This window comes from Pseudorca crassidens, chromosome 2 (genome assembly GCF_039906515.1).
Source record: "Pseudorca crassidens isolate mPseCra1 chromosome 2, mPseCra1.hap1, whole genome shotgun sequence".
Taxonomy (NCBI): Eukaryota; Metazoa; Chordata; class Mammalia; order Artiodactyla; family Delphinidae; genus Pseudorca; species Pseudorca crassidens.
This window is the reverse complement of record NC_090297.1, coordinates 57,581,865-57,596,372: the sequence shown is the minus strand read 5'-3', so window position 1 is coordinate 57,596,372 and position 14,508 is coordinate 57,581,865. Positions and strand designations below refer to the sequence as shown.

The window sequence follows — 14,508 nt, the reverse complement described above, 5'->3', positions numbered from 1 at the left end:
AGATGTCCATTGGATTTTCAAATAAGAGAGATGGAATTAAGGGGTCACTAAGGGGCCAAAGAGCCCATTATCTAGAAGTAAGAGAGGTGATAGGCTAAAGGGAGGAGAGTTTGTGATCTAAGATGATCTATTGAATCTCAAGATTTCAGAGTTTCAGTTTTCGTGGACCATGAAATAAAGATAGCTTTAGTCTGGGAGGTTAATGAGTGTTGAGGTGAAACTATTGACTTCATAAATTTAATATAGAGACTGAGAAAGTTCCCAAATCCAGAAAAGTGAGAAATGGCTGGGAATTTGTTAATAAGTAGGTGCGGAGAGATGGTTGGCACAAACCTCATAAAAGGAAGTCTTTCCTAAGGAAGAAGAAAAATAGAGGTATGAAAGGGACAATAGGAAAGTTGAAGAATAATGACACTTCTCCCAGGCCTCATGGTTTTTGTGGGGCAAGAAAAGAAATGCTCCCTTTTCTAGAGAGGACAGAAGGTGGGGAAAGACAGGATTTCACCATTTCTGAATGGCTACATAAAAATCTGGATATTTTCTGAACAAGATATAGTCAGTATGTAGTAAAGAATATATAATAAAGAATCTCTTGCCCAAAAAGATGCTCTGGACTTTGCCCTTGGCTTCTGGGAGGTAATCTCTGGGTCCTAGGAGTGTTGTATCTGATAGAGTGTCTTTGTTTGCCTGGGGGCCTTGGGTCACACTGGATAGTCCAACAATGTGATTTAGGGTGGAGGGCTGGCTCCTCCCGCATAGTCTTAGGGGTGGGGAATGACCACTCCAGAAAGACCAACAATGTGACTTAAAGTGGGGGCTTTGGATCAGTCAACCTGGAGACTGAGATTAACCATGTGGGCAATTAATCAGTCAGTCACGCCTATATGATGAACCTCCACTAAAAACTCTGGGCACAAAACTTCCCTGGTTGGCCGTGCTCCTTATGCATTGTCATACATCGATACTGGGAGAGTAAGCTGTTTCTGACCCCAGGAAAAGGACAAAAGAAGCTCTGCATTTGGCACTTCTCCTGGACTCTGCCTTATGTGTTTTTTTCCTTGGTTGATTTTAACCTGTATCCTTTCCGTGTAATAAACCCTAATCTTGAGTATAATGGCTTTCAGTGAGTTCTGTGAGTCCTTTTAGCTAATTATTGAACCTGAGAGTTCAAACTTGGTGTCAGAAGTGAGTGGTCTTCAGGAAGATGCCCTCTAACTTTGTGGTTGGCCTAAACACCTTGCAGGAGGAAAAAGTCTGCAGATATTACTTTCTTTGCTTTCTTATATCGGTAGAATACAGTTTATGTTTTAAGATAGTGTTGTTTGTTTATGCTTTAAGACATTGTATACTTTTAAAATAAAGCATTCATTAGACTCCTTTACACAATATTTGTCTATAGTAGGTTCATGAGCTCATTCAGTAAATACCTGTCGAATTTAACTGAGAGCAATTAAGGAAGTTAGGAAAGAATCCATTTAAATTGTTTCTGGCGTACATTTTATCAAATGTTTTTTTTTAAAGAGAAAATACTTTATGTTATATTAATGCTTAATCATTGTATAATATTGGGCAAATCACATAATTTCTTTGCATTTGATCATTTCTAAAATTGAAGATAATACCATTCTCATACATAGTAATTAAAGATTAAGGATTAGTGAAAGATGAAGCATTGAATGAGAGATGTTATTAAAAATTTCTAGTCTAGTCTCTGGCACATAGTTGTGTTCCATAAATATTAACTCATATAATGATAATATTCTAAGAATTTTGTATAAGATTCATGTTTTAAAAATTTTATTGACTAAAAATTGGTAAGTGGCTAACAATTCTGAACTCAGTTCTCCTTTATTTAAGAAGCTAATTTCACCTTTATGCAAATTTGAGGTGAAGGCATTATAATAATATTAGTCAAATGTCCACTAGATTCTATTTACCAATTCCATACAAATCATTGTACTTGAATGGATATGGTTTTAAAAATATGATAGAATTAAACTACCTTATACTTTTATCATTGAAAGTCTTATATTTAAATAAATTGATTCCAATTTTTTCATACGTTGGCTATGAATAACAATTTCTAACTCAATTTTTATGACTACATAGTTAAAACTACTTTTTTTGCAAAGTTCTGTCATTGCCACTAGCATGGACTTGTGTTGTGATGATTAATGCTGTTTTCTAAAGCTTTTACTTCTATTTTGATTTGCATCGGTTAAGGCACATTCCTGAAATAGTTATCAATATAACTCTTGACTAAAAAATTAATCATTGTTGTAGAAATGCTCCACCATTCTTGAGCAAATCAAGAATGTTTTCAAGTCAGTCATTTTTATTTTATTTTATTTTATTTTTGCAGTACACAGGCCTCTCACTGTTGTGGCCTCTCCTGTTGCAGAGCACAGGCTCCGGACATGCAGGCTCAGCGGCCATGGCTCACGGGCCCAGCCACTCCGCGGCATGTGGGATCTTCCCGGACCAGGGCACGAACCCGTGTCCCCTGCATCAGCAGGCGGACTCTCAACCACTGCGCCACCAGGGAAACCCAAGTCAGTCAATTTTAGATTATTATTCTGTGGTGTGTATGAATGGTATAGGATGTGTGTGTGTGTGTGTGTGTGTGTGTGTGTGTGTGTGTGGCCAAACCTGCTATACAACTTGTAAAATACAAGAGTGATCTTACCAATCACACGGGTGGTTTCTTGGCCTCAGGAATAAGAATGGGTTTTCTTTTGTTTGTTTGTTTGTTTAATGTCATAAGTCATGAAAGCAGTCTTTCATCAAGTATTCAAAAATAGATTGTCAACTTCCATTCAGAGCTGCAAACTGCATGGAGGAAGCTTTAAGCTTCTTTTTGAAATTCTGCATTTCCAAGAAAGTACAAAAGGAAGAAGGAAATAAAGAGAAGCAAAGTCACTGCTCCCCAGTTCTTTATACTTGATTTTATTCTTTCCTTAACCTCTCTCTCCTTCCCGTCTTCAGCATAATAGTTTTTATATCCGTAAGGGTTTGGTGAGTCATTTTGGTTTTTAGTGACAGAAGTGTGGGGTCGAAAACCCCTTGGAGGAGAGAGAACTCTGCTCTTAAGACCTTTTCAAGGTAGGGAAAGCTCAGGAAGCTGTTTCTGTGGACACAGGACGCATTGCCAAGGGGCTAAAGCGGGCAGAAAAGAGCTACCAGAGCCAGAAGAGAAAAGAAAGAAGTAGATGCCGTCTGGGGAGGTAGAGGCTCTGGAAGGCTGGAAATTAAAATTTGTATGGAGATGGAAGGCAAAATAAGAAATTCATAGTTTTGGGGCTTCCCAGGTGGTGCAGTGGTTGGGAATCTGCCTGCCAATGCAGGAGACACGGGCTCAAGCCCTGGCCCGGGAGGATCCCACATGCCGCAGAGCAGCTAGGCCGGTGTGCCACAACTACTGAGTCTGTGCTCTAGAGCCCGCGAGCCACAGCTACTGAAGCCCACGCGCCTAGAGCCCGTGCTCCCAACAAGAGAAGCCACCGCAATGAGAAGCTCGTGCACCGCAACGAAGAGTAGCCCCCACTCGCCGCAACAAGAGAAAAGCCTGCGTGCAGCAACAAAGACCCAATGCAGCCAAAAATAAATAAATTTAATTAATTAATTAAAAAAATAAAGAAATGCATAGTTTTATTAAGTCTTAGACCCTTCCTGCCCTGGTCGCAGTAATTTCTCCAGTGAGATCTGACTGGGGAGGGATTGGGTGAGAGGCATCACCATCACGCTGGGTTGTGGGCTTGCTCTCACCACGCTTTCTCAGGTGAGTGTGGGATGCAGGTGGGAGGCCGGCTTCAGGGGCTTTTCCCAGGTTCCTTGAAAAGACCTTTGCTTTTTCTATACTTAATTTTAGGAGCTTCCTCAATCAAAACATCTTTGATATTTTGGCTTCCTATTTAAGGATCTGTAGGCATAGAGTGTGCAGGGCCCTTGTTTTCCACATGCACCTGTGCCCCTGCGCCCCGCCGGCGGTTCCTGCGGTGGAGGCTCCCTGAGGAAGCAGAAATGGAGGGCGGGCATGTGGTGCAAGCCGACTCTGGGCTGCATAATTGGTGCACTTCAAACTTCCCAAAACAGACAGAATGGGCCTGGACCGGTCTGGCTGGAGTTGATCACTCCTGCAATAATTGTGGTGGGATTTTGAATTGGCCAATGGATTCTTCCAATCGTTATCTCATTGTTTGCCCACAGTAATACTCCCCAGAACATATACATCATACTTTTAAAACATTTTTGATATTTGCCATTAGAATTTTACCATCCAACCTCAAATTGGTTGACCAGCAAATTTTAGTATTGTTTGAAAAAGATGAGGCAATTTCCTCTACCGCTCTCTTATAACAAAAAGGGGACAAGAAATTATACGGTGTGGATCTATGCACGTAGGCCAGGTTTAATAATTAATTCTTCTAATAATGAGTTTTTAAATTAGTTCTCGTGATTTGTGGGCTGTATTAGTTTTCTGGGGCTGCCATACACCATACCACAGACGGTGTGACTTAAACAACAGTAATTTATTCCTCACAATTCTGGAGGCTAGAAGTTCAAAACCAAGGTGTCTGCAAAGTTGGTTTCTTCTTAGGCCTCTCTCCTTGGCTTGCCGATGGATGCCTTTTCCCTGCGTCCTCACATGGTCTTTCCTTTGTGCATATTGTCTATGTCTTAATCTTCTCTTCCTATATGACACTAGTCATAGTGTATCAAGGCCCACTCTAATGACCTCATTTTAACTTAATTACCTCTTTAAAATAAAGGCCCTCCCTCCAAATACATCCACGTTCTGAGATATTGGGATTAGGGCTTCAACATACAAATTTGGGGGTGACATAAGTCAGCCTATAATATGAGTCATTTATCAACATTTTAGACTAAAAAAAGGATTCCCTTGTATGTGTACTTGGAATGTGAGGTAAAGAAATTCAGCCAGTTACCTCATTATTGAGCAAAAAGTTATCATTTAACAGAGTGCTTACTATGTGTTCAATACAGTGTTTAGTGGACTGTGTCAGGTACAAGTATAAGACAGAGGCCTTGCCTGCAAGGAGTAAACATTTGAACTGGTAAAGCCAGATAAGGGAGTAAATTTTGAGTCTCCCCATTTTCTAGACAGTTGCTCAGTCCTGCTCTTTAGTTTGTGAGTTTAGAGCCACTTTCAGTTTTCCTAAATTCTTCCTTTAATAGGAGACATTTGCAACTTGCTGAAGAAGTCTTCTTAGCAGAGCCGGTTATGTTGGCAACGTTGGGCTTTTTGTTTGTGTAGTTTTTGACTTTTTTTTTTCAAAGTGCTAACTGTTAAAATGAATTAATGCTCTTAAAAGTAACTTTTTAGTTTGGTATTGTTATTTTTAGTAACAACTCAGTCCCTAATGTGCTTATAATGTTGGCCTTGCAACCTTGAAATTTGTTGATGTAGCCAAGTCCTTGCAGTGAGGCCTGTGGATGATTTAGTATGAGAGTGACTGGGGATTTTATTCTGCTCTAGTTGGCAAGTTCTCTATTTCATTGTATTCTTTTTCAAAAAACTGTCATTACTGAGCCAGTAATTAAGAACATAAATCCAAGTTTCCTTTGAAAATAATTTTACTGAGTTTAGATTTGGCAAGAACCAAATTTTATAATTCACTCAACTTCATATTTCATCCCCAGTAAATCATCATGAATTAATATCATCCATTACAGATAAACTGGGATTACTCCTCCTAAACCGTTTCATTCAGAGACATCTCCAAACTAAATTATAATTTTCAGATCCCAGTTAGGTGTAAAATCCTTTGCCTGGTGCTGAGATTCAAAGGTAGGTAAATCAATTCTTGCTTTAAATGAGCTTTTAACACAGTGAGAAAGAATTTACCATTGTCAATTGTCAAATGATAAATCTCTTTAGCACAATGTGCCAAGTTCTATAATGAAGGACAGAATATAATAGCACACAAGAAAATGAAACTGTCACCGGGACAAAGAATGAAAGAATGTCAAGCAAAGTCTCACAGAAGAGGTTGCCTTTACATTAGGAGTTGTGAAAGAATAGGCTTTTGACTGGAAGACATGAGGAAAGAACATCCCAAGTGGAAGGAAAAACAGGAGTGAAGGACGTGCTTGGAAAGGGGCAGGATGTGTCTGGGGAATAGGAGTAGTAGCACATGGCAGAAGAAGATGGGTTATGGTGGGAGATTAACTGGAAAGGTAGACCGAGCCACGTCCTGGACTGTTTTCTTGAACTGTCTCGTATGTCATCTGCAGAGTTTGCGTGTTATTCTGCAGGTAATGGGGAGCAAGCCGAGGTTTGTGGGCTGGAGCTGGACCTGATCGGTGTCCTGCTTAATAAAGACAGCTCTGATGGCATTTTGAAAGGCCAATATTTCAGGGATGTTGAGGAGGAAGGTTAGGGGCTAGCAAATTAGGGAGATTAGAAGCGTAGTAACTGAGAGGAGGGAAAATGAACACCTGAAGGTCTGAAGGAAGACATGACAATGAAAATAAAAGCAAGGATCAGAAAGGTCTTGTCCATTTGGGGTCAATGTTGCCTCACTGTTCATGGAATTATGTGAAAGCCTATTGACCCATTTTAACCCCAAGATTCTATGGGTTAGGTTTCTGTGACCACATAAGAGCTCTCTATTCCAGAAGGGAGGATTTCCCAGCAACCGTAAGTATATATAAGAATGCTTCAGATATATCGATACATATTTAAAAAGTGAGATCATCTCTTTCACCCCTAGTTAATATATCAGTTGAAAGGGGGATGATTAGATCTATTTACTTGAACACAAACTAATTTTGTTTTTTGATGAGTCTCCAGTATGGCAGCATAGTAATGCTTATCAAAGTAGCGTCCCTAAACAGTTACTATATATTCAAGGCCTACAGTAACACTTTATGGGACAATGAGTTTTAGTTTCTGTTCACTGAACTCAGAATAAGAATTTAATAAAAAAACTGAGAAGTAAAACTATGAGAAAATTAGAGAAGGAAAGGAAAGAAGATAATAGATGACATGGTACAGAAGATACTGAATTTCTGGATTAAAATAGAAGATACTGACTGGCTGAATACTTATTGTTTCCCAAGTTCCAAGCATTTAGTACAGGTATAATTGAAGCAATATACTGTGAAGGAAGCAAGTAGGCCATAAGACGTATGGAAACCATTGGTGATTGCATAGTGGCAGGTATGCAGAAAAAACCAAAATGATATGCATATGAGGAACATGCATTTTGCAGAATTTATACGTAATCTCACACATCTTAACCCTAACTGGTAAGTGTATCATTACTTATATTACTTCTTTTCTTATCAAGCACTTAATGTGTCACTTGCATTCACTCAATTAAACCTCATAACCCCATGAAGTAGGTCCTCCTATTATTCCCATTTTATGGATGGGACAACACAGAAAGGTTAGGCAATTAGCCCACAGTCATACAGCTGGTAAGTAGCAGAGCCAAGGATTCAAACCCAGGCAGTCTGATTTTAGAGTCCATGTTCTTAACCAGTATACTATGCTGCCTTTCTAAGTTTGAAGGTGGGAGAGAAAGCAGTGTGTTTGTTTGGTTTTTTTTGCGGTACGCGGGCCTCTCACTGTCGTGGCCTCTCCCATTGCGGAGCACAGGCTCCGGACGCGCAGGCTCAGCGGCCATGGCTCACGGGCCCAGCCGCTCCACGGCACGTGGGATCCTCCCGGACCGAGGCACGAACCCGTGTCCCCTGCATCGGCAGGCAGACCCTCAACCACTGCGCCACCAGGGAAACCCGAAAGCAGTGTTTTTTAATGCTATGGCTTGACCTAGAAGAACCTCAAGAGGCCTCTGTCAAAGATTTATGTATACTCAGAAATGTAAATGCAGGATGAAAGCAAGTGTAGCATTTCCGGTTTTCCATTTCCTCTATGGCTGATGGTTAGTTCATTTATTCAGTTTGTTAGGTATTAGGGATGCAAAGATGAATTAGACATGGTTCCTGCCTTCAAGAAACAGTACAGGGGGGAACCAAGTATATCAAATGCTTTAATAAAGTGTGATTAAGTACTAGGATAGCAGTATACATAGACTATCATGTGAACACAAACGTTGGACATCTAAATCACAGTGTATCAGGGAAAGCCTCCCAGCGGAGGTGTCATTTGTGTTGGGTCTTGAGAGATGAATGGGACTTAGAAATACAGGGAATGGATAACAGCATTGTAGGCAAAGGGAACAGCAAAGACAAAGCAACAAGTAAAGGAAAATACAACACATTCAAGAATTGCAAGCTGTTCATTAGGACTGGAATATCAAGTATACGTGAGGGAGAGGCAGGTGGGGTTAAAGGCTTAGTCAGAGGCCAAACTATGAGCCTTGCATGATAAATCAAGGAGCTTGACCTTTGTCCTGAAAGCTATAGGGAGTCATTGAAGCTGCAATCAGGGAGGCATGTGATTGTATTTTTCTTGAAAACATAATTCAGGCAAAAGTGAAGAATAAAATGGATAGGATGGAACAAATGTACGACATATTTTGAAACTACTACAATAATCCAGACAACAAGTTATGGAATCTTAAACTGAGGCAATAGCAATGTGAATGGATAAGAGGAAAAAAACTAAAAAGATATGTAGGATGTAGCATATATAAAAGAAAGTGACTGCTGTATACTTAGGGAAATGGTGGGAGGGAGTTTTCCACGAGAGTGGTGACAAAATTCTGGTTTGGGGAACGGCTGCATCAGAATGGCTTTAAAAAATAGATACTGGGTCTTTACCTCCATAAATCCTGACTTAGTGGATCTGAGGTGGTAACTGGGAATTTGTATTTCTTCAAACTGTTTGAGTTCATTCTGCAGTGTAACTAGGATTGAGAACCTTTACAACTCCTAAGTTTATGGGCTGGATGCCTAAGATACAACCTGTGTGATAATAAAGAGATGCCTATGTGATAATAAAGGTTGGAAGAGATTTTTGGCTAAGGGAGCAGAAGAATGGATTTACTTTTAGACCTGCCTTTGGGGTACCTGTGGGAAATCTGGATTGAGTGAGGTATATAGGTTTGGAACTCAGAAGAGAGATTTTCTTTAGAAATAAATGGTATTTACTTCCAAACCCATGGTTTGGGTTTGGAAGCTCATCCTGGAAGAATATATGGAATAGTGGAAAAGATGGCTGAACATTTAGGAACACTAGTATTTAGGAAGCGGTCTGAGAAAGAAGAGCAAGTTGAAGACATTGGCAAGGAATGTTCAGAGAAGGCAAGAAGATGTGGCTGTTGTCACAGAAACCAAGAGAAGAGAGACCCATAGAAAGGGGTGGTCAACATTAGCAAAATTTATAAAAATTCAAATAAGGTAAATAAGAGCAGAAAAGTGCCCACCTATGTATAAGATGGTGACCCTGGTGACTTATGAGAGCAGATTTAGAGGAATAGTTTAAGAGGAAGTCAAATGATGGCTGACTGAGAAGGACAAGGAATGTAAAAAATTAGAAAACCTAAGTATAGACAACTAGCTTAAGAAATTTGGCAATAAAGGGAAGATGGGAGAGAATAATGGCTAGTGAGGTTAGAGGAGGAATTTTTTCCTTTTTTCTTTTTTTAAATAGAAGAGACTTAAGCATGCTAAGGAGAAGAAATTGGGGAAGAAAACCAATGAAAGAGGAAAGAGGTGATAAAAAATGGAAGTAATTCTTTTAGGAGGCCAGAGGTAGTAGAACCTAGAGTATTTGGGAGGGATTAGCTTTGGATGGGAGAGGAAACACTTCTATTAAAATTAAAATACAGGTGAGATGGGAATGGATGCCGATGAGACTCTGGTATAAGAAGTGGAAGTTGAAGAAGTTCTTACCTGAAATAGGAGAGACTATTTGCCTTGCCTAGGAAGATGGGTGTCACAAGAAAAATGTCTGCCAGGTGCCAACTTACTCAATAAATTTGGTAGAATACCTAGCACAGTGTCTTTCATGTAATAGAGTTAGTAGCTGGAGGCCAAATGAAATGTTTATCATTAAATGAAAATGTATGCTCATAGAAATAGGACAATGAAGCAGAATTTATGCCCATAGAAGTATAAATATGAAGCAGAAGTATGAAGCCAATATGCTGGTTTAAAATAGACATTAAGGGCTTCCCTGGTGGCGCAGTGGTTGAGAGTCCGCCTGCCGATGCAGGCGACACGGGTTCGTGCCCCGGTCCGGGAAGATTCCACGTGCCGCGAAGTGGCTGGGCCCGTGAGCCATGGCCGCTGAGCTTGCGCGTCCGGAGCCTGTGCTCGGCAACGGGAGAGGCCACAGCAGTGAGAGGCCCGCGTACCGGAAAAAAAAAAAAAAAAAATTCCTGGGGCCCACATGCTTCCGGGAATTCTGATCATATGAGCTTCTATCTAAAAAACTTGGGTACCTCTACAATTCTGTGGTTTATTCCATGATCTATACAGTTCTTTTCTTTACCTAAAACAGTATTGTAAAAGTGGATCTCTTAATTTATGCCTAAATAATTGATTATATGTTTAAATTTAATTGCTTTGGAGATTTATTATTTTTTCCCCTCTTTTTAAAATAGGAATTTACTGACTGACAATGGCAAAAAAAATCTTAGAGAAGTTAGATATCCTGGATGAGCAAGCAAAGACACTCTTGGCCATAAGAGCAAAGGTTTGTAAAATATAGGCTAAAATTCAATTTTCCATTAAATGGTTATCATTTCAAATGTGAACGATTTTTACTTCTTAGTTAATGATGCATTAGTATAAGGCTACAAACCAATTTGTAAAAAACAATTATATTAGTTGAAAGAGTCATCTATGTAATACTATAAATAATTAATTAAATATACAAGGTAACTTTTAGCTAGCTGCTGTATTTGGTTGTGATGTATCTAAGCTGCTTAAAAAAAAAAAATCCTGGGTTTCCCTGGTGGTGCAGTGGTTAAGAATCCGCCTGCCAATGTAGGGGACATGGGTTTGAGCCCTGGTCCGGGAAGATCCCATGTGCCGGGGAGCAACTAAGCCCATGCGTCACAACTACTGAGCCTGTGCTCTAGAGCCCACGAACCGCAACTACTGAAGCCTGTGTGCCTAGAGCCTGTGCTCCACAACAAGAGAAGCCACCGCAGTGAGAAGCCCGCGCACCGCAACCAAGAGTAGCCCCCACTTGCTGCAACTAGAGAAAGCCCACGTGCAGCAACAATGACCCAACGCAGCCAAAAATAAATAAATAAAATAGGTAAATTTAAACAAAAGAATCCTAAGCAGTCAAACAGTAAATGTGACTACTCCTATAGTTCTTACTAACCTGTTAAACATAAAGACTTGTTTAGCTGGTTCATTAAAAGGACGAACATATTTGGTATAGCTACCAAATTAGAAATAAAGTTCATAGAAAATAATTAAACTAAAAAGGGTGAGTCTCTTATAAAATCCAATATAAAATATTAATAAAGAATACAGTTCTGAAACACCGGATTTTTTACCATATGTGAGCAATTTAATTTGGTTGCAAAAAGACTTGTAAAATAATATAACAATGTGAATAAATAAGGCATATATAAGGAACAATAGAGTCTGAGAAATCAAGGAAGACATCACAGAGAGGAACTCTTAAGTAAATGAACGTATTTGTAATTTGAAAATGAAAACGTTGGTGTTTGAATAATAATTTGGTTTCTTTTTAATTTTTCATAATTATCTCCTTTCATTCAGAAAATAAAGGAATACTGAAAATGGAATAAATTAATTCTGTTATAGCTATCAAAATTTTGAATAGCAAACCAGGGGTAACTTAACTAAAGCTAACCTTTTAGACTTTGACACCCCAAAGTTTATTGCTTTTTTATTTTTTGTTTAAAATGAATTGTAATATACTTTAAAAAAATATAATCAGAGATAAATCTATTAAATTTGTCACGAAATTCCCTTTTACATAAAATTTTAAGTTATAATTAGTAATAATAATTCTTACTTTTCCTGGGAGCTTCGTTTGGGCAAAGCACTTCTACATATTTTCTCATTTTGTGTTACTATTCTTGTGTTACTGATAGAAAATTCTCTGGAGATTCTTCTGAAAGTATATATAATCATTTTTAAAACCTTTTCTTAATTTTCAAATTATACTTTTGGAAACAAGTTAAGCAACATATAGATATGTATAAAGAAAATTATACAAAAGGAAAATTATATAAAGAAATATTAATAGTCTTTGGCCTCTTCCCTCTAATCCTTTCCTCTGAGACAGACACATTTTAGCAGTTGAGGTTTATTCATCCACATCTTTTGTACTCTTACAAAGATATACAAGTATGAATATCTGTATGTATACATACATTTATCTTTACTTACAAATATCCATAATATAAATATACATGTACATATATACATTTATGAAGGTGGATTATCTATTTTTTTCTATTGACAAAAACATGAAATACAGTATATAAATCACTTTGGTAATTGTTTTTTAATCTTTTAAAAACTTTTATTTTGAAATAATCATAGACTCACAGGAAGTTGCAGAAATAGTACAAAGAGTTCCAGGTACCTTTCACCCAGTAGACCCTGTCGGTGACATCTTACAGAGTTGTAGTTCAATAGCAAAACCAGTATGAGTTACATCCAATATTGACACGGGTGTATTACTGTTAACTAGACTACAGACTTTATTGAGTTGTCACCATTTTTTAACCTTCATTCGTTTGGGTCTGTAGTTTTATGCAATTTTATCCCGCTCCAGATTTACGGAAATCACTGCAATCAAGACACAGGACACTTCCATCCTATAAAAGTACTCCCTCATGTTACTTCTTTATATTTGTATCCATGCCCTCACCTCAGTTCTCTGTCTCTAACCCCAGCAAGGATGAATCTGTTCTCCATATCTATAATTTTGTAATTTTGAGAATGGTATATAAATGGAATTATTCAGTGTGTAAAATTTTGAGATTGAATATTTCACTATGCCCCTGAGGTCCATCTAAGTTTTTGCATGAAGCAATAGCTTTTATATGATAAATAATATATAAATTTTATTGCTGAGTAGTATTCCATTATATGGATGTACAGAGTTTCAACTGCTCACCCATTGAAGGACATTGGGTTGTTTTCAATATCTTGCTTTTAAAAATGCTTGCTTTTAAAAATGAAGCTGCTAAAAAAAATAAGATGAAGTAAGACTGCTATGAATATTTGTGTACAGGTTTTTGTATGAACGTAAGTTTTCATTTCTCTGGGGTGAATGCCCAAGAGTGTGACTGCTGGTGCAGGGTCTGTCTCTCCAACTCAACAAGGTCAGAGCCACAAGCTTTGGTTTAAGTTCCCCCTCCTTGTGCGTCAGTCCAGAAACTGCCTCCAAGAAGTAAGCTAGGCTATTGTAGGGTTTACCTAATTTGTTTCCCTTTCTTCAGGGATCATAGTCCTGCTCTGCCTGTTTCCTCATGCCTGATTGTAGTTGTTTTCACATACTTTGGCTGGTTTTACTACTTGTGTATAGCAGGACAATTCCTGTAGCACTTAATCCCTCACTGGCAGAAACAGAAGTTCCCATATCCTTTGACTTCTTTTTCAAGTTTTTATCTCTTTATGCCTCTGTGCTGTGCTCTGAGAGAATGTTTTAAAGAAGATTTTCGGCTCCTTAACTCACTCTTTAGCTTTACGCTTTTGCCTCTTCAGTCCATCTGTATAAATATTTGAACAAAGTTCTCTTTCGATTGCTTTCTTAACTCTATTTCTGGCTTATGTTCCACCATGTGTGTGGCTCCAGGGAGAAGAGCAGGTTGGAGAGAGCTGCCATCTATAGTTCCAATAACTCTATGTATCAATATTGTCTTTGCTAAATATATAGGTCGTTCTTAAATTCTGGACTTTGGATTTTGGAGGGAGCCTTCATGATCATCTAGTCCAACACCCTCATTTCATAGATAGAAAAAGAGTTGGTACACAAGGCCTCCAATTTTCAGTCTGCATTATTTTTCCATTGTTGCCTGCCACATAAATTCTGTGTGTGAGTGTGTGTATGTATGAAGTGAGATTAATTTTGTCCTTTCCATACCGGATTTGCCTTATATGAAAAGTGCTCCCTTTTTCACTGAGTTATGTTTTGGATTTGCTGCAGAAAAACTGGCTTCAGAGTGAGGTAAAGAAAAAGATTTCAGTGATACCCCTGACATTTGATTTTCAGTTGGAATTTGAAAAGGATATTGCTACCTCCATATCTGAGGCAGAATCAAAGATCACAAAAGACAGATCATATGGCATTAAAAAAACAAAAAGGTAATCATCATAACTACCTCAAACTTTCAGTTTGAACTTTTAAAGCATTATTTTATATTTGTCTTAGATTATGCAATCTATATTAAATGTAAGCTTTGTCAAGCATGTATATTTCATAATGGTTATGAGTTACAATATGCTAGATTAGCATTCTGAATATTCCTAGTTTATAAAATATTAATTACAATATTTCACTATTGCAGATGATAATTGTATATAGTAATTATAATTCCAGATTTTTAAAGAAAGACTTCTTGAGCTTTACTATAT

General features: G+C 38.3%; 1 protein-coding gene across 1 annotated transcript in view; it reads left to right on the top strand.

The window, feature by feature from the left end:
• The first annotated feature begins 10,555 nt into the window (after nucleotides 1–10,555).
• The window catches only part of C2H1orf141 (chromosome 2 C1orf141 homolog), a 40,174-nt gene continuing 36,221 nt past the window's right edge, over nucleotides 10,556–14,508 (top strand). Inside the window, 2 exon segments of the mRNA XM_067712743.1 lie at nucleotides 10,556–10,630; nucleotides 14,081–14,238. Coding sequence (XP_067568844.1) covers nucleotides 10,556–10,630; nucleotides 14,081–14,238 — 233 coding nt within the window.